This window comes from Ahaetulla prasina, chromosome 7 (assembly GCF_028640845.1).
Source record: "Ahaetulla prasina isolate Xishuangbanna chromosome 7, ASM2864084v1, whole genome shotgun sequence".
Taxonomy (NCBI): Eukaryota; Metazoa; Chordata; class Lepidosauria; order Squamata; family Colubridae; genus Ahaetulla; species Ahaetulla prasina.
Window position 1 is genome coordinate 67,413,498 of NC_080545.1, and position 19,301 is coordinate 67,432,798.

Genomic DNA, 19,301 nt, shown 5'->3' on the forward strand with positions numbered 1-19,301 from the left:
ATTTTTTCTACCCATTTTGCTGAGTGGAGAGACATGGAAACCCCATAAACTTTATTGGCAAACCTTTAACCTCTTTAGATTTCTATATTTAGTTTCATAGAACATAATATTCCAGACAGTGTTTCACTCCTATTAAGCAAAGTATTTGGGCAGGAGCTTGAATAATCCTATTGCTGGGTTTCAAATCCTTAAGCATTACTAATGCACAAGATCATTTTCAATTTGCACCTTATTGACTACTCAGGTAAGTCTTAAGACAGCTCTGAACATCCCATAGACCTCTTGATATATAAAATTTACTACTTATTTTAATTTGTCTAGATTGTTTTCAGTAAATATGGACTAGTTTCCTTTTAATTATTTGAAACTAAAAATGAGGGAATGTGCCTCTGTCTCACTAGTTTTCTATTTGTACATGATATTGGAAACTTGTGACCATAGTAATGATATTTCCAAATCTAATATGAAAAATTATATGAAAAGTTGAGGCATTTCTTATAAATATGAGCTGATTTCTTCCTGTACAATGCACAGTATTCCTCGCAGGAAGTTTATTTATTCATTTTAAGCCTAATTCAAACAATATGACTGGGCAACATACAACAAGAATAAGCATTAACAAAAAATAAATAACCATACATCATTAAAAAATAAAGTCCAGGATCATCAAGGAGTGATCTGTTTACCACAAAATCACATCACCATTATCCCAAAAATAAAAACTGAGTCTAACCTATGACCTGTCCTGGAGATTAGCCCTGCAATAAACTGAGTCAAATCCCAAGTGGTCACGAACTCCTACACTACCTCTTAAGTCTGTCCCCAAAGATTAAAGTCCTCCCAAATCATAGATCTGAGGGACTTCATTACAAATCCAGAGGTGGCACTGAGCAGAGCAGGCAGGGAGGCTGCCAAGTAGCAGGGAGGTGAGTAAAACAGAACTCAGTCTTAAAATCCAGTCTCACCATTGTGACTCAAACACAGTTGTTTGCAGATCAGCTCCTGCAGATCTTAAGAAAACAATAGGAATTCCCCACTCTGGCTTAGAGTTGCAGTTTGGTATCCCTTGGGCATGTTTCAAAGTAAGCCACTCCCCACTCTTTGCCAGCCAGGTCTTGATAATATATGCTAGGTCAGTCATCTTATGCAGGATCAGATAAGCAATAGCACTCTCTGAGCAGTTTATAAATGTCAGCATATTGCCCTAACAGTCTAGGTCCTTATTTTACCAAACTCAGAAGGATGGAAAGCTGAGTCAACTTTGAATCGGTCTGGATCAAATTCCTGGCTATAGGCAGAGTTAGCTTGCAATACTGCATTCTAACCACTGTGCTATCAGGGCTCCTGATCGCCTGATTCCAGATCTCATAAGGAGCATTATTAGAGGCCAATATTACATTCAAAACACCTTGCTTGCTTAAGGTTCAGTAATCTGTAACTGAAGATAAAGGCAGAGGGTTGGAATGTGAGATTGATACAAGACATTGCTCCCATGCTCCCTGTGTGCATCCCATCCCGACACATCCCATATCTTCCATTGCCTGTCGTCATCACAATATTCTCCCCTGAATCTGACTGCTGACCAATCTCTCACCACCACCACCTCCTACTCCTTTCCCCCAGCCATTAAAGGTCCAATTCACACTTCCTCTAAGTTGGTATGTAGCATCAGATGCACCCATGAGCCAATCCCCCTGCATATTCTATCTAAAAAATCCAACTTATTTTCACCAGAGGTGGAGGGCAAAACACACAACGTTATAATGCAGGGCCCTATTCCCTGTTCTGACTCCTACCTGAGGTATGTTGGGGGTGGTGGGATAGATGGCTCAAGCCCCAGCCATTCCTCAACTATGCTATCTCATAACGTGCCTCCACCCACTCACCATCCTTCTTCCAACTTCTAGGCAGCTGCACTAGGTCGACCAGGCAATGGATGAGCTTTCACAAAGACCACCAGTGAACTACTCCTGATGTTGCTTGGTACTGCCACCATGCTTTACCCTCAGTCTTTCATAAATGTGGGGGCCAGCTGAGACCATACATCTTGCTCAACTACTGTACAAAATTGGGAACAGATGACTCCAATCTGGACACTGAGACTAAAATACAGCCTCAGGTAGGGGCTCTCCTCTCGGTCCAAGTTTTACAGATCTCATTTGGCTAGTTATTTGTTTTAAATGAGAAAGCACTAAACAGTTCATATAGTGATTTGGAAGAATATGACCCCCATCCCCACCCCCGTGACAAGTCCTGAGCATCTCATAATATGGAATGTGGACCAAAGCTTATATTGTTTGTTTATTCTCCATTAATTGAAGACTTTAAATTGGTTAATTTTGAGGATGTTTTTATACATTTTATTTAATTAGTGAGGCACTAATTATTAATGTTATTAAATCAATTATTGCTATTTTAAATGATCCAATAATCTTTCCCTTCCAACATTTGGAAAACTTGATACAGTGCGAGTGCAAATGAGTGAGTGATAACCCTGATCTTTGTTGACAAATTGAATTTTCTGTAAAGTCTGAGATCATTATCTGTATCAGAAGGACTCATTGTGGGTGTGTTTGTTCATCTTCACTTTATAAAATATAAAGCCAAAATCTATATTAACTGCTCTAATGATTGAAGGGATGGAGATATGTTTATAAATGATAATGCCAACTGTCACCAGTTAATCTCTGTTCTAATCTCAAATTGCAAACAAAATATATGAAGTGGATCCATGATTTTATAATGCTTAAGCTTTGAATGAATAACTGTCCACTGGTTAAATTATGCAGCATTCCATTTTAATACATTGGATATACATTTCACAATGGATGTATAAAAGATTTCAAGCTTGAAAAGATATTCTGAGCATGTTGAGGTTGGAACGGAATCCTGTTCAAACAGCTTTGTCCTTATCTTTGAATAAAATGCAATGGTTTGTTGCAAACTTGAATCAATCAGCCATTTTGAACAGTATTATTTCAAGTGTTCTAAGAGTCTCTTTGTTTTGTAGCATGATTCTATCTCTATGCTTGGACAAAAATAGGTAAGGAAATGGAGCAAGGGAAAAAGGCATTTACATAAACACATGCTTAAAGTATATGCTACTGTTAGGGCCCAGCCACCAACTTGTTTGTACGTTAAACAAATCTCAAGCCAATAAACAGAGATGTTTATATATATATTTTTCTTCCTCTTCTTGTTTAGGGTTCAGTTGAATGAATCATGGTATATAGATTGTTCCTTGCTAGGCTTCTATAGCTCTTTCTATGGGCCAGGTGGGGAAATGTACTTAAACAAATCTTATAGGCATTTTTTAAATGTTTCCACAAATTTTTGTTTTGAAAAATCATTCCCTTGGGCATTTTTTATGGAAAATGAGCAATAGTTCCTAGGTGAAAAATAAAGTAGAAACAAGCTTATTTTTTGCAGTCCCGTTGTTCCCTAGAGTAGGACATGGAACACCGAGATGATTCAGGTTTTATTCCTTGGGAAACAATTGACATGGAATGTTCCAATGGGACACTCTAGGTCAGGGGTCTCCAACCTTGGCAACTTTAAGCCCGGAGGACTTCAACTCCCAGAATTTCCCAGCCAGCAACGCTGGCTGGGGAATTCTGGGAGTTGAAGTCCTCTGGGCTTAAAGTTGCCAAGGTTGGAGACCCCTGACCTAGGTAAAGTAGCAGTGCTTCTTCCCACCTTTGAAACAGAAAATTTAGTGTAAAATGACTTCCCAGTGACTTTTTCCACTCTGTCTATAACTTTATTTGTAATGGGGGGAAAAACCACTTTGTCAATTTACATCAATATCCAGCTCATATCCTTTCTAAATTATCTTGCTAATTATGTATTAATAGCAATATTAAGCAATTTAATTATAATATTTAGTATAATATTTCTGCATTCTTCTGTGTTTGGATTATAAACTTTCTAACACTAACTGGAGCCTTTTTCAGAATCCAGTGGGCACGAAGTTAATTCATAGTCTTACACTGTCACGCAGTTTGTTTAAACAACCAGGATAGATGGCTGAATCAAGCTGTCACAACTGTGAGAAAAAGTGGTTACATACTCTACACCCCATTAAAAAGAACACAAATATTTTAACGCTGCATACTTTTCCATATATGTATGTGTGTTTATTCAGAGCTGAAAGAAACAGGCTCGCTTACCCTCTTCCTTGAGCGTCTTCCTGTTCCAGTTTGAAATAAAAACAAGCACGCGTCCCAGGTTCCCTTTCATTGTGTAATTTGTTTTATTTTTTCCTTTAAACATCCCTTTAAGGGTGAAATGAAATCCAACCATTTACAGAGAAAATGATTTCAGTATGTACACACCGATTTACCCTTACAAAATTATTAATATAGGTATTATAAATTAGACTTTAGAGGACTTCTACGTATTTGGCGAGTCCCACATAAACCTTAGCCAACACGGGCCACAAAAGCTATTTCGGTTTGCTAGTATAAGATATCCCACATCCTTTCCTTGAGAAACAGAAGTCCTATTTTCAGGACTTCTCTCTGTGGTAATTATACAGGACAGTGGTGCATCCTTGTTGCCAAATTTCCTTTTTAAGCCAATGTACCAAGCCTAGTAACTTCAGTGATGGTGTAACACAATTACCTCTATGTCCTAATACTGTAGTGCTATTAAGGCCTCTATTTCCTCCTATACCCACACAACTAGAGTTACCAGCAACATATTTTCCCTTTTAAAATTTCTCCAAAGGTGGAAAAGCACCTTGGAAGTAGACATAAATGAAGGCGAGAGCAGTCCCTTCCTTTATTAAAGCAGCTAGCTTTTAATGGACTTACCAGACATAATATCTTGTCCCTTACAATCTATGCCAGATTGTGAGTATAAGTCAGACAGCCATCACTTTTGAAACCAGGGGTAAAAAAGAGAAAAACATAGTGATTGGCCAGGAGCAAGCAATGAATCAATATAAATATCAATTCAGTTTCAAGGTCTGTTCAGCTGCACTTTTAAAAAATGGCAACACTTTTGAATGATTCAGAATCTCCTTGAACAGTATGCCTGCTAAAGAAAATAAAATGAGCTTCCTGTTTTTGTAATACAGATATCGGAAGATAATAAGGAGATATATAGTAGGAGAAAGAGGGAAAGTAAGAAAAGAACCCCACAGAGAATCAAATGATGAACATATACAATCCTTTACTTAATGCCAGATATCTTTCTTAACCAGAAAAGCTTTTCTTAACCTGGTATTTTCCTAGATATTGAGACAGCAATTGCATTAATATTCAGCCACCACAGACTTTGCTTAAGCTGATTTGACTGCCATTGTAAGAGCAGGTTGTGGAAAGCCAAAATAAGATGTGCCAGAATTGTAGTGAACATAAAAAAATGAGAATTAGAACAAATGGACAAAGATGGTAGCATAATTCCAGAAGTCTCCTAAGTTGCTGTCTGTATTGTATAAGAGATTAAAAGATAATAAGATAAGAATAAATTAAAGCCATGATTAGCCTAGTTCATATAAGAAGTAAATATGGCCTCTGCTATGGAAAGCTGCAGAAAATGGACAACAAGACAAGAGCACATCCCAATTGCAGTCACAAAATCAGCACATCATAGAAGCTGATAAGATAAAAATCTTCTCTCTCCATGTGTACGCCTCTATATATATAAATTTATGTTTTATAAAGAAGATCACTGAATTCCCCCACTTACAATTAAAGAGAGGCATAGCCTAGCCCTAGGATGAATATTAAACCAGGCTGTAAGTTTGAAAAAGGAGTAGAATGTCTTAGGAGTAAGGCGTTCTCTGAACTCTATACAAATGAGAAGCTAAGGTCCAAAATTAGACTGCAAAGTAGGCACCACTTATCAGCTACTCAGTATGGCTGCCATTGACTGTGGCAATTATGCTTAAACTCATCTACAGATTTGTTTGGAACAGTACAGTAGAATATGGTGGGGTAAAGGCTGTAGAGAAAATACATAATTTTGATCTGCAACCGTTAAGAGGCATTATCCTATTAGCTCCAGTTATTCATGATGGCTGGGAAGGAAAAAAGAAAGAAAAGAGCCATTTCCCAAAACTAAGTCGTCCAAACCAAACTTCACAGCAGATGCTCGAACGATTGTTATTAGTGCAAAGTTCCTTACAGTCTGCTCCGTGAAACTGAATGCTAGTAGCTATAAAATAAATAAATAGATGGTTCATATACTAGAAGTATTTCAGGCTACCCTGTGCAAAAGTTTGTTGTTACTATTATTAAAGCAAAGGTTTTACTGTAAATTCTCCTTTTCTCTCCCATTAGAGGTCAGATTCAAGTTTCACTTTGGTGCAATTGGAGGAGGAGACCAGAACAAAGAGTCCTTTCAGCGCCCCAGAGGAATTTAGTGCTAACTTATCCATTTAGAATAGGATCTGTTCCTTGGAAACAACAGTGGACGGGAAAGAAAATAAAGGGAGAAAAAGAGATGTGGGAAAGAAAAAGATGGCTAAAAAAATTCTAGAACGATAAAAGAAGAACTCAGAAACATTTTGGCTGCATTTTGATGACAGGTGGAGCCAAGAATTTGTGCTAATGGGTGAATTAAGAATTCATGGGCATTCATTGTAAAAGAATCACAGTTGCACATACAAAATGTAGGTGTTAAATTTTATGTATATCACAATCAACGTTGACTGAGCTGAAGGGAAGGCTGCATTCTTCTAGGAAACTCCACAGTAATAGTATAGAAAAACATCTCGTCTGTTGTTTTAAGTAAAGTTGATTGACTTGAACCCAATGGCCAGATATGCTTCAACCCTTCAGTTCATGTCTCACCGAGTATAAAAATGCCGGTTTTTTCCCTATTACAGTAGTTTGAAAGCACCTCCTCCATTTGGTTTGAAAAAGGATCTCCCAATTACTGCTTTTTAATGGAATTATAAGTACTAAAAACTATAGCCTCTAGAGTAGCCTTCCTCAGCTTTCCAAATGTGAAGTCCAGCATATTTAGAGAACACTGCAGTGGAAAGAGTTGGCCCTAAACTAAAGTGGACAACTTGCAATCTTTCTGATGTTGGATATCAACTCCTGTCACTTCTTATAACTGAATGTGCAGACAGACCTCCTGTTTAATTAGAACTAGAGAGCAATGGAGTTGTGGCCTAGATTCTCATTTCATCACAAGGGTGAAGGCAAAACATTTCCTGCATCTGCAGTGAAGAAACACTAAGAAATCTGGTATTTCATTACCTTCAGTTCCTCAGTAGTGGTTCTTTTGCTATTGCTACACATTTGCTTTAGCATAGCCATGTGACCCTTGAAATACTCTTTTCCGTTCTCCTTTGACATGACAAATCTTTCTCACAATATAAGGCATATGTATCTTCTCTGGCTCAGTTTAATTTTGTGATAGAGCAAGTAGCAACATCTATAGAGGGAAAGTTTAACATAATTTAACATTGACTTCATCTTTATGCTGATCACAAAAGATAAAAAATAGTACAGATCTCTTTTTGGTAACAAGACAGATTTTAAGCAAGCTCAGGGCTCTTTTGTACTTATCATAAAATAATTTCTTTTTAAACTGTTGATGAATTCACTCGAGCAACAGAATATTACTTTGCTGGTAAAGGAGCCACCCTTGAAGCACAAACCAAAAAATCCTACTCATCTTCTCCCTGCTCAAATCCTCTTTCCTGAAACTTTGCTATTGGAAAAGAGTCTGTATTTAGATATTCACCACATAAAAGAAGTCAGAGGATGAACTGGCAGAGTATACCACACAGGCAAAATGTGCAAAAAACAAATCACATACAACATGGCTTACAGTCTCTGGAATGGTAGGACTTCAGATATTGTAAAGGCAGCAAAGAGTGTGAAATGCTAGGTGGATCAAACAAGGAAAGAGGTCATGCCAGAATAACACATTATGACAAAGAAACTCTTTTTGAACTCCTCATTGCTTCATATATTTTCCTAGCAGCTAGCAAAATGTAAACCTTGACCTGTTTTTCATCCTGACTTAGGGCCATAGACACATAAGTGATGGGGGGGCGGCACTGATATATTTCATTGAAAGCTAAAAAAAAAAATGGAACATAGAAATGCTTGGCATCCAGATTATAATTGTTGGCTTCTCATTTCATTTCCATCAGATAGACACCCTCCTTTCCCGTCTCTGCCTTTGCAAACCAAATGAGTGGTATTGGTATAGCAACAATATTATCTTGTCCTCAAAACAATGGCATCATAGAGCCAAGTACTTTTGCACTTCTTCTGTTTCAGAAGTAGAAAGACGGGCACTGGAGCTGACCTCTCCTTTCCTCTGAAGCATTAGACACACCCTGTTTTAGTTGAAAATGTAAACATCACATTGTGTTGCTGAAGAAGAGGGAAGTGTATCTGTGATAGCTATACTCTTTTCAAATCTGTGGGCTACGGGTTGTGCTGTCATCTTATTCTTATATTAAAGGCTAGCTATCCAAAATATATCCAAAATCAGACAGCTTTTCAACCTTCATACCCTGCCAGTTTGTAAAGTTTCCCTGAATGTCCATAATCATGAAATGGAAAGCAGAATTCTTTGGTGCTACTATGCTTCCAGTTTGTGTGTGCTCCCATCTTTATATCCTCATATAACAGATGCACATGGCAAAATATAAAGATCCTAGATGAGCTCAATGTCCATTTTCACTGACAAAATCTCTCTTAGTGGCCATATATTAGGAAAGCAGAAAAAGCCATTGATGCCAAAGTACTTAAGGAGAAACTGGGTTTTGAAAATGGAATTGAATGTTATCCTTAGCTATACTACAAAGGCTGTAGAGGCTTTGGCACATTCATAACCTCGCACATCCACTGCATGCTCCCCAGATCCCATGCTTCCTGCATCAGGTTTTTCTTCAATCCTACCAAAAGCTAGTTCCTGGGGACAGGAATGTTCCTAGTTATTAACATAACTAGGAGTCTCTTTCCACACATACACACATACCCTAAGTCTCTTGTCTGCAGTGGGACTGATAGGTTAGAGAGAATGTACAAATCCCAGCAGAATGGGGCAGGGGAAAAAAACAAAAGACACAGTCTGACTTTCCCTTTTTTCCAAAATATCCTGTTTTCTCATGCAAGCCCACTCCCCTCACCCTGTTCCCTTTGCCTTCTGATAGGGATTTTCCAACAAGTAACAAAACCGTTGATAATTCTTCAAAAGGTATTTGGGGGCATACATTTGTTCTTTGGGGTCTGCAGGTGGATACTCCTGGGTGGTACCATCAAACCACCCACCAGTTCGAATTAACTCCCGAATATAGTTAAGGTCTCGCTTGTCCTCATAGTCACCCCAACGGGGAAAGTCCCCATTTTGAGCTGAAACCAGTTTAAAATAAATTCCTTCAGGTGTAAAACACCAAGAGCAATGCCAGCCAGCAAAGTGGAGTGGACTGCCCAGTGACCACTGTACTAGGATGTGACCTGTGCTGTTTTCATACTGCCGAAAGCCTGGCATGGTATAATATTCTCTCCGGCGTAGGCGAATTCCATCGGTGGCATAAACAGCCTGGAGCATTCCAACTGTACAACCAGAAACCACTTCTAGAGTGCCAGGCTGCTTCCAGAAAAATCCATAGAGAGATTTGCGCATGTGGAAGGCAAAAGGCTCTGTCCAACCGTCATAGAGTTTGAGGAAAAGCACACCATCACGGGCTGGGATTTCGTCCGCATCATCAATAATGAAAACATCATCAGGACGCAAATTGCGGAAGCGAGAGATGCCATCTCGAGTTAGGAAAGTACGCAGGTAATCATCAGCAATCCAGCCATCCTGACGGCCACCAGGGGGGAAGTGATCCAGGAAGACATAGAGCACCTTGTGGCGGATGTAATCAAAGGAGCCATTGAGTAGCATCTCACGGAACTTGAGAGGGCGTGGTTCACCATATGCTGTGAAATTTGATTCACAAACCACAAAGGCATCCACCACATCACCTAGCTCATGAAAACGCACATCCAAGAGGTCAAATTCATGATTCACATTGATGGCATTAATGACTCTCCTGGGCACCTCCCGTGGTGTCAGACGGTCTTTTGTAGGGAGATTTGAATACTGAACCACAGTGGGAACACCACAGCTGGGTCCATGCCAGCCTGTCAGGCACATGCACTCCACCCATTTACGTCGTTTTGTCCCACTGGCACTCAGAGGTTTACGGCCTGTGCGCCCCAATACAACTCCCTCTATCTTCTCCTCTGGACGTCCTGCTAGTGGCTTTTCCAATATTTTAGTCCCTGGCTTGAAGCAGACACCACCAGCTTTGGTGCGTACAAAGTATTCTGTGGTGTCTTCAGGAAGCACAAACTCAGCTTTGTGCAGCTCCTCACCAGCTTTGCTTGGGGAGAGAGGCTGAAGCAGTGGTGAGTGGGAATATAATGGGGTACGGAGAATTTCTGGACCCCCAGAGTCAGGGCTAGCCTGAGGTGTGACCGGTACATTGTTCCAGAATAAGTTAGACACGAGGTTAGGGCTAAGCGATGCCAGCTCCCTGGGGAATGTGACATAGGAGAGGGCCTTCAAGAAATGAAGGAAGGAGATGAGGCAGAGACCAGCCATGCACAGAGTCAAAAAGAGCTTGTGGCGTCTCATCTTCATCCTGTGATGGAGAAAAAGGGAAGAGAGGGAACATTTGGTCATTTTATTTCACTAGCTTGCAAGACTGCTTAAACACTTTCAAATTTTCCCAGTACAATCAATCATTGACATAGGACACTAGCAACAATGCTTTAGAAAGATTACATAAATAAAAGAGGAAAATAAAACCAGTGCTATGTATATAAAAATGACTTTACCAGATATAGGATAGAGGTATAATAAGCTATTAGGAGAAGGCCAATATTAATATAGGAACTGTTTGCAAATGTATGCAATCTAAACAATAGGATAAAACCAATGCAAAAATAATTCTGTCATGCTATTAAGCCTACTGTGACTTCAGTCACTGACCCTTGGTGTCCTAGACAAAACTGTGGTTGCAGATTGACTAGTAGGTCTTCTCAAGACTTAATACTCTTATATGGAACTTTGTATTTATTCTGACTTTCATGTAATTTATTTTCTAATCGTTAGTTGCATTAGGAGTTTTGCTCTGAATGATGGCCTGTAAAAGCACTAAACAAAACGAAGTAAGCAGTTAAATTACACATAGGGGTAGCTTTGGTACCATTTTACATAACTATATAAAAACACTTTCAGTCATGCAAAAATGGCAATATTAAGTAATTAATATTAGCTGAAATCCTAAACGTTTACATCTTTGCTTTCCATCAGCCTAAAAGAGCTTACATGAGGTCTCCAGTTATTCTCCACAATGGCAATCCTAAAATGAAGGTTGGAGAGAATGATTGGCTCACCAAGTTTCCTACACAGTTTTCTTATTCCCAAAAGGAAGAAAATTTTAGAGATGACAGGGAAGTCATTGTCTTTCACGGACATGAAGAGTCATGTGGATTTGACAGGTGATTTCAATCCAACCCCATGAATAGGTTAGATTTTTTTTATTTAGTTGCTAATGTTGCTATTAATGCAGGGTTAAGAAGCCACTGGCCCACAAGCTGTTTTCATATGTAAAGCCCTGCAATCTTCATTTTAGACTCTGCTATAGTTTCGCAATATTAGGAGGGGTATGGATTCCCTTATACTGAACAAATATGTTAAATTTAATTAGAATGCTGTTTGGGATATTTTTCCCCCCCTTTCTGTCTGCAAGCAACTTGATTTTTTTAAAGAAAGCAAAATGAAAGTTTAAATTATGGGAGAAGGTATTGCTTTAGATATTGGAAGAGAAATGAAGAAGTAATGCAGATGAAAATATCAATACAGTCTTGTGGTTGTTAAGACTCTTTTTGTCTGTCTTCAAGATGACCAAAAAATTCGATAGAAAAGTGGAACAGTTTCAGATATTGCCAGAAATGGCTATTTACAGGACTCTAAGCCAGGTACAAATTGAAAAGGCAATTCATATTAAGGACCAACATTAGAATGAAATTCTTTTTTGATTTCCATGTCTATAGAGAATCTCAGTCATCCAGGTCATGGTTGTCCCAAAAGTGCTTTTTCAAGAGGCAACTGGACTTTCTGGGGTTTTTTTCTTTGAAGAAGCTTCTTGGATGAGAAGCAAATGTCTTCAAAGAAAAAAAACAGTAAGCCCAGTTGCCTCTTGAAAAAGCACCTTTTGGGATTTAATTTCCATGTTTCATTATGCAGCTAAGACAGACTGAAAGCTCAAAAATGGTTTAGATAACTTTAGAAAATTCCCAAATTCAAATTAGATGAATTAACCATAAAAATATTGAAACTTTAATATTTTTACTCAACTATTATGTTTCTAACTAGAAATTCCATTCCAGTAGCATCAGCAAGAAAGCACTGTATGAATTTCCCACTGAAATAATATAGAAAATATCATAAGAGGAATATTGTGTAATATGCATGTCTGCTTAATAGTGCAGGCTAATCTAATACCCATATAGGCACTTACACACACACACACACACACATATTCATACACATACCGTATTTCCCCCAAAATACATACATAGATACATACACATACACACACCTACAGAGGGGCAGAGAGGAATGTAGGTATTTTATCATAATCATGGTGTCAGTTTTGGAAGGCAATTTTCTTTCTTGCTTCTTAACTGCCACATATTTTAGCTGGGGAAGTTGGGAGGGGGTTGTTGTTGGAGCAGTAGAAAGTAAGTCATAACAACATTCCGTTTTCAAGGACATCCTGCATCTGATGGAGACTGCCTGAAGATTGTATCCAATTGAGTGTGAAGAGTTGATTGGACAATGTATGGGGCAGGGCTGTCAACTGCCCACTGGGTGTGGAAAACCTGGAAGCTTTCATTTCGGGTTTTCCCAGCTGTGCCAACATGACATCTCTAATAAATTGGAACTTTGAGGAACCTCAAGCCTCAGAGCTTTATTTCGTGGGGGTGTTCCTTGGAACCCTGACACATGGGCAGTATTCACTCATGAAAATGCAGGACACTTCCCAGCATCCTTTGTTCACTAAGTGAAGGATGGGTTCATGCTTTCAAGGATGCTTGTGAATTTTTTTTGTATCTTTCAGCTGTATCTTCCATGTGAGATGCATTGAGAAATATATTGTCTTTCTAAAAGTACTAAATACACTTACAGAGGCAGAAATAGAGGAAATTTATGTTCCATGGAGGAAATCATCTTCCAGTGGTTCATGCATCTAAGACAACAATTTAAATTTGTCAATTCTTTGGATCTTATCATGCATTAGGGCTAGTACTTTGCCACTTGGGAAACATATACTGTATTTCTTCGATGCAGAAGACTTTAAGCAGCTGTCATTTTATTTCTCCCTCTTTTAATGCATTTTTATAGCAATTTAAGAACTGACATCACTACTACTATATGTATTTTTCCAGATTCTTACATCTGACTATTATCCAGCAGAAAAATAGGAAGCAAAGTAATACATTGTGATAAAATTCATGCTGTCAAAAAATGGTTTTAAAAAATCAAAAAAAAGGGTGGTGACAACATTTTCTATTTTCTGATGTGTAATTTTGCCTCAAGAGATCATTGAACCAGCCCATTACTGTGCTCTAAAAAATGGAAGTGCAACATTTTAGAATTAATCATTGCTGAAATTAATTATTACTAATGGGTTGACTGACAAAAAAAAGATACCTTGAATTGCATCTTACTCTCTACTGCACCTTCTAAAACTTCACTATCTCCCCCATAAATGCAATAAAGATACAGGAATAGTTATACAAACAGTTACATAAAGATATGGAACATAAAACAATTCGTTTAGTGACTGAAGTTACAACAGTACTGGAAAAAGTAACTTAGGACCATTTTTTCACATTTGCGACAGTTGCTGCATCTCCCATGGTCACATGATCAAAATTCAGTTGCTTGACAACTGATTCACATTTATGATGGCTGTAGTGTCCCATAGTCAAGTGATCCCCTTTTGCAACCTTTTGACAAGCAAAGTCAGTTGGGAAACCAGATTCACTTAATAATTATGTTACTAACTTAACAACTGCAATGATTCACTTACCAAATGTGGCAAGCAAAGTCATAAAACAGGGCAAAACCTATTTAACAAATTTATCACAGCAACATACATCATGGGCTCAATTGTGGTCATACGTTGAGGACTACCTATATTCTCTATAAGGGAGCATCTTCCCAGATGGACAGAAATTAAGCTAAGAGGTCTTCAGTTTTCATCCCTTGTTTCTGAAGATAAGATGTGATCTTTTGGTATCATATAATTCAATGCTTGGAATATACATTGGAGATCATCTACTCTAACTACTTGCTCATTAAAAGATCTACAATATAGAATCCAACTAAAACAGGATAAATAGTCCATCTTTAGATGCAACCCCCATATTTCCTCCAAAGTCGCTACATATTTATTTTTCCAGGCTTCTATCAAATTAAAGTATATTTAATTCAATTTAAACTTATATTGGGGAACTGATACCAGACATTGGGGGAGGCAACGCCATATGTTTGTTCTGATACCAAACTTCAGTTAGAGCGTGACAGGGGAATATGGTTATCTAAGCTCAGCATATTTATGGGTGTATCTTGGCCAGGCCCTGGTCATACATCAAGCTGAGAAAGCAGTTCCCTTAATATAGCTGACAAGACATTTCCTTTCACAGGGAAGTTTTTCTTGACCAAAGTTTCTTTTCCCAGTGGCTTGAGGCCTGCTATGTGTATCCTTGGGCTGAATAGGTGTATGTAGCCCACCTTAGTTCAACCTCCCATCTATAAGCAGATTCATCACTATCTCTCAAATAAGGCCAATTATCATTGTATTATCTGCAAATTTCAGAAATTTAACCATGGGTTCCCTTGAGGTGCACTCATTGGTATACAGAGAGAAGAGCAACAGAGTTGGCAGATAGCCCTCAGGGGCACCTTTGCTAATTGCTGGTTACTAGATGTAATTTTCCCTAGCCTTACTTGTTGCTTCCTATCTGTCAAAAGCTGATTATCCACCTACAAGTATGAATAGGCACAGTGAGCTGGATCAGTTTAGAGTGAGGAATTTCTGGAATGATAGTATTGAACACTGAGCTGAGGTCCACAAAAAGGATCTATGCATAAGTCCCCAGGGATTCAAGATGTTGCAAGATAAAATGCAATGTCATATTGACAGCATCATCTGCCAATTTATTTGCTCAGTAGGCAAACTGCAAGGGGTCTAACAGCAGATCCACGATGACTTTCAGGTGGGCCAGCACTAACCTCTCAAAGGTCTTCATGACTACAGATGTAAGAGCAACCGGCTTGTATTCATTCAGATCCCTGATGGATTTCTTAGGATGATGGTAGAGCATTTAAAGCAAGAAGGGACATAACACATCTCTAGTGTTTTATTAAAAATCTGGGAGAAGATGGGGCCAATTGTTTAAAGAATTGTTAAAACAATGAAGCTTTCAACATAAATGCATAGAACAGCCATATATCCCTGTTAGATGAGGAAGTAATTTGAAAATTTTTAGACTGTGCTGAAATGGACAGACTAACGTTAACATAACATAACATAATAACAGAGTTAGAAGGGACCTTGGAGGTCTTCTAGTTTAAAAATAAAAGATAAAGAAGACACAGAATATCATTTGATAGGGAATAGATTTTATTAGTGGTTAGAGACAAGAGGTAAAAATTAGAGGAAGAAAGACTATGAATGTTTCTATTAAAAATAGTGATGGTTTATAGCTACAATCATTATAATTAACAAAAATGTAAAGCCAATATAAAAAGAAACTTAGTTAAAATTATTTGGTTATATTATTACTATTATTCTCAGTAAATATGTTATATTATGATTATTACTATTAGTTCATGTGTTAATATTTATTACTATTTTCTATCTGGTCTTTTTCTTCTTGTAAATGGTATACCCTGGCAATACACTGTATTCAAAAATGTTTATGAATAAAATTATTAAAAATTTTCTTAAAAAGAACCATATATCCCTTAACTACAGAACTTACAAATTATTATTGTTTAGCCTCTGTTTAAATATCTCAGAAAACCTATCAATTCCCAAAACAGTCTGTGACATTATCACAACTGTTAACATAATTTCCCTGAAATTTTAGATTCTTCATCCTTATCTGTCTTTGAATAATAAAGACATTTGCTCCATTTTCTGCATGACAGCTCTTCATTGAGAGAACTGAGATTATGGTTTCTCTGCATTAGTGTTTCTCAACCTTAATAACTTTAAGATGCATGGACAGCAACGCCCAGAATTCCTCTGACAGCCAAGTTGATTAGAAAATTCTGGGAATTAAAGTCCATGCATCTTAAAAAGTGTTAAAAAGAATTGAGAAAAACTGTTCTACATGAAATAGCTTCATCTGTTTCAATTTTCCCGCAAAAGACAAGGGTCATCTACCTGGTTCTCCAATGTTTATTTAAAGTTTTGCAACTTGTTGTAATATCTGCAGTTAATTTGTATTGTTTGCTTGGGATGTTGCTTTAAATTCCTTTGCTTTATACTTCTTTCTCACCAATATCAAAAGAAAACATTTACAATACTAAACTAACCGATGAGCACTAAGGAAATCTTCCTTTGCATCTTTCTGAACCATGGAAGAACAAACACAACCTGATGCGTTCAAGGAGCAGAATAAAATCTGATAAAGTCAAGCATGTTTTTTATTTCCCCTTCTATTTAATCTATTTAAATATTGTCTGTCTTCCTATTCATGAACAGATGCCAAAAAGTGAAACAGGAAGTCCCAAGTTGGAGGTCATCTGTGAAAAACACATCTACTAAATCCTCTTTTTACTATACCTCTCCATTACCTTTCTTTCCTTGCAAATCAACCTCACTTCTGCCATAGCCAAATTTAACTTCAGGCCATGCCTTTTGTTTTTAAATTTCTCATCTCTCAATCCTGATTTGCTCAATCAAGCCACCCACTCCTTCATGTAGTTGTTTTAGATTTCAATATCCATTCAGCATTGTTGGACAAAACCACCTCATGGTACTTCTTTCATATTGGCCACTCATTTTTGTATTCAATCCATATTTCTTCAGCACCGTGACCATATTTTATATGTGTGTTTTTTGTTAGATTTTGTTCCATTTTAGTTTTCTCACTGTAGCTTTAAAAAGAAAAAGTCTTATTTTCCATTGTTTCACTTATGGCCATCTTAAGTTTTAGAAAAGGGCAAGCCTACCTCCTTTTTTCTTCTTGTTCCTCTATCCTTGAATTCTCCTCCATGCTTTTTCATTATTATTATTATTATTCTAATGCATCCTCAGCACCCCTGAATCTTAGCCTTAAATGAAGAGATTAAATCTCTTTGGAGACTGGAGACTTGAATCTCTTTAAATCTCTTAATATTGCTTTCCCTGATCATAAACATACTTTGCTTTACAGTCTTCCATTTTCCCCTGCTTGTTGAGGGTCTACAACTGTTAAATATTATGAATCATATCTAGTGCTATTTTTGAATACTGTTAATAGCTAAATCTCCTGATCACTAAAGTTCATCAAGATATTCCCTCTGCCTTTATTTCTATGATTTCCTCTCCTTTGTTTGTATTGTTCTTGTAGCTTTAAGTTTACTTATGTACAAGCTTTGGGACTGTGCTCTGATTTTCTCAGGTGGCTACCAAGTATTATTTCAAACTACAGATGGGAAAGGGAAACTTCACTTTTGTAGTGTATCCCTCCTTACAGCAATCAACTACTGTATTTCTAATCCATCAACACTCCCTTTGCTAATACCACTCCGGCTGCCAGGTTAGTGTTTATACGAAGGGGCACAATGTGTATTACAGCATGACCTTCCATTTTGCATCTTAGTTCATTGCATTCAATCATCGGAAAATTAAACAGTTTGAATTGTTTCTGTTCTTGAACGCTCCTTGCTTTTTTACAATTCAGAGCCAATTAAGATCTGTAAACATTCCTAAGGGACAGATATAAATCTAATTACTGGGGACAACTGATTTTGGCTTCCAGTCCCATTTTTTGGTGCTTTCAAGTTCCCCAAGATTGTATTGGGAATTACAACATTATGAGTTTGTCAGTTTTCAGCAGGCAAATCTCTTGTTTGTTTTAATGCACCTATTAATCTTAGAACAATCACTTTAAAAAAAGTATTTAAAAAGGTTGGAAAAATGCAGCCCTGTCCCCATTACTAATACACGTCACATGCTTTATGTGACTATTGGTGTCAGCCCTTCAAGGTAGACCAGTTCGGGAAATAGACTGCACAAGGAGTACTGGAACTATTTTTGTAGAGTATAATAACAGAATCTTGTTTCCCTATACCTGCCCCTCCCCCTTATACTAAGCCAATTGAAGGCAAAGTTATCTGAAATTCTTTTCCTTCTTAGAGATAAATTGATGCTTACATAATGATTCTTGCAGTCTTTCTTCAGGTTTATCTCCAGAGTCCTCCACAACATTTTCCTTGTTGGACTCAGTCTCCCCTCTCACCACAAAGATAATATTGGCAAGTTATTATGGGAACCAACTACACACTCACTTCCCTCACCCTTAGCTGTCAGTTCCTCAGAGATATAAATGGCATGTACCCTACAAATAAGCAGTCACAGATCATGAAAGGCATTACAAGTAGGATGTGCAAGATTGTGGAGAAGAACACTGTTCACAAATGAAATCAAATATACTTTCCCCAGGATAATGTTGCAGGATCCAATTTGGGTCGGTCACCGGGACCAGAAGTTTAGTCTTCCAAGCTTTCAGACTCATGCTGGAATACTTCTAGTCCCAGCGATTGACCCATATTGGATCCTGCGAGAACACAGTTCCACAAAATGTCACAGAAATCTAAAGATGGCTTTATGACAAGGCAAGCATGGACAACCTTAAAAGTCTAACTCAGTTGGTTGAGGACCTATGAGGAAGGTCCAAATGCTGATATACAGTAGGCAGAATTGAAAGAAAAGCTCAGAGCTTTTTGGAAACACTAGGATGGGATCATAGAACATCTGCAGTATGGATTAAGGAAAGCTGTATATCATTAAAGTGGACATACATGGTCCTTAGTCCTTGGGGCTCCAATAGATTAGGACAAGTATTCTACGAGTAAGTTAATTAAAATATTTAGAATGGGACATTTCCAACCAGATGAATTCAAAATTTTCTATTCTGGAAATGAAACTCAGAGAAAGAATGGAGTAGGAATTTTTATTCTAAAATATATTGCTGAGTATATAACTACTCAGTTCAGAGAATAATTTCCATCAAGATTCAAGTAAGGGTAGGGTGGGATGGGAT

General features: G+C 37.8%; 1 protein-coding gene across 4 annotated transcripts in view; it reads right to left on the reverse strand.

Moving 5' to 3' along the window:
* Positions 1–4,198: 4,198 nt before the first annotated feature.
* Positions 4,199–19,301, reverse strand: part of MGAT3 (beta-1,4-mannosyl-glycoprotein 4-beta-N-acetylglucosaminyltransferase) — a 73,741-nt gene continuing 58,638 nt past the window's right edge. For all 4 annotated transcript variants that reach the window (XM_058190997.1, XM_058191000.1, XM_058190998.1 and 1 more), the window contains exon 2: positions 4,199–10,609. In XM_058190997.1, the coding sequence (XP_058046980.1) occupies positions 9,103–10,609 (1,507 nt within the window). In that variant the 3' untranslated portion in view covers positions 4,199–9,102. The remainder of the gene's footprint in view (positions 10,610–19,301) is intronic.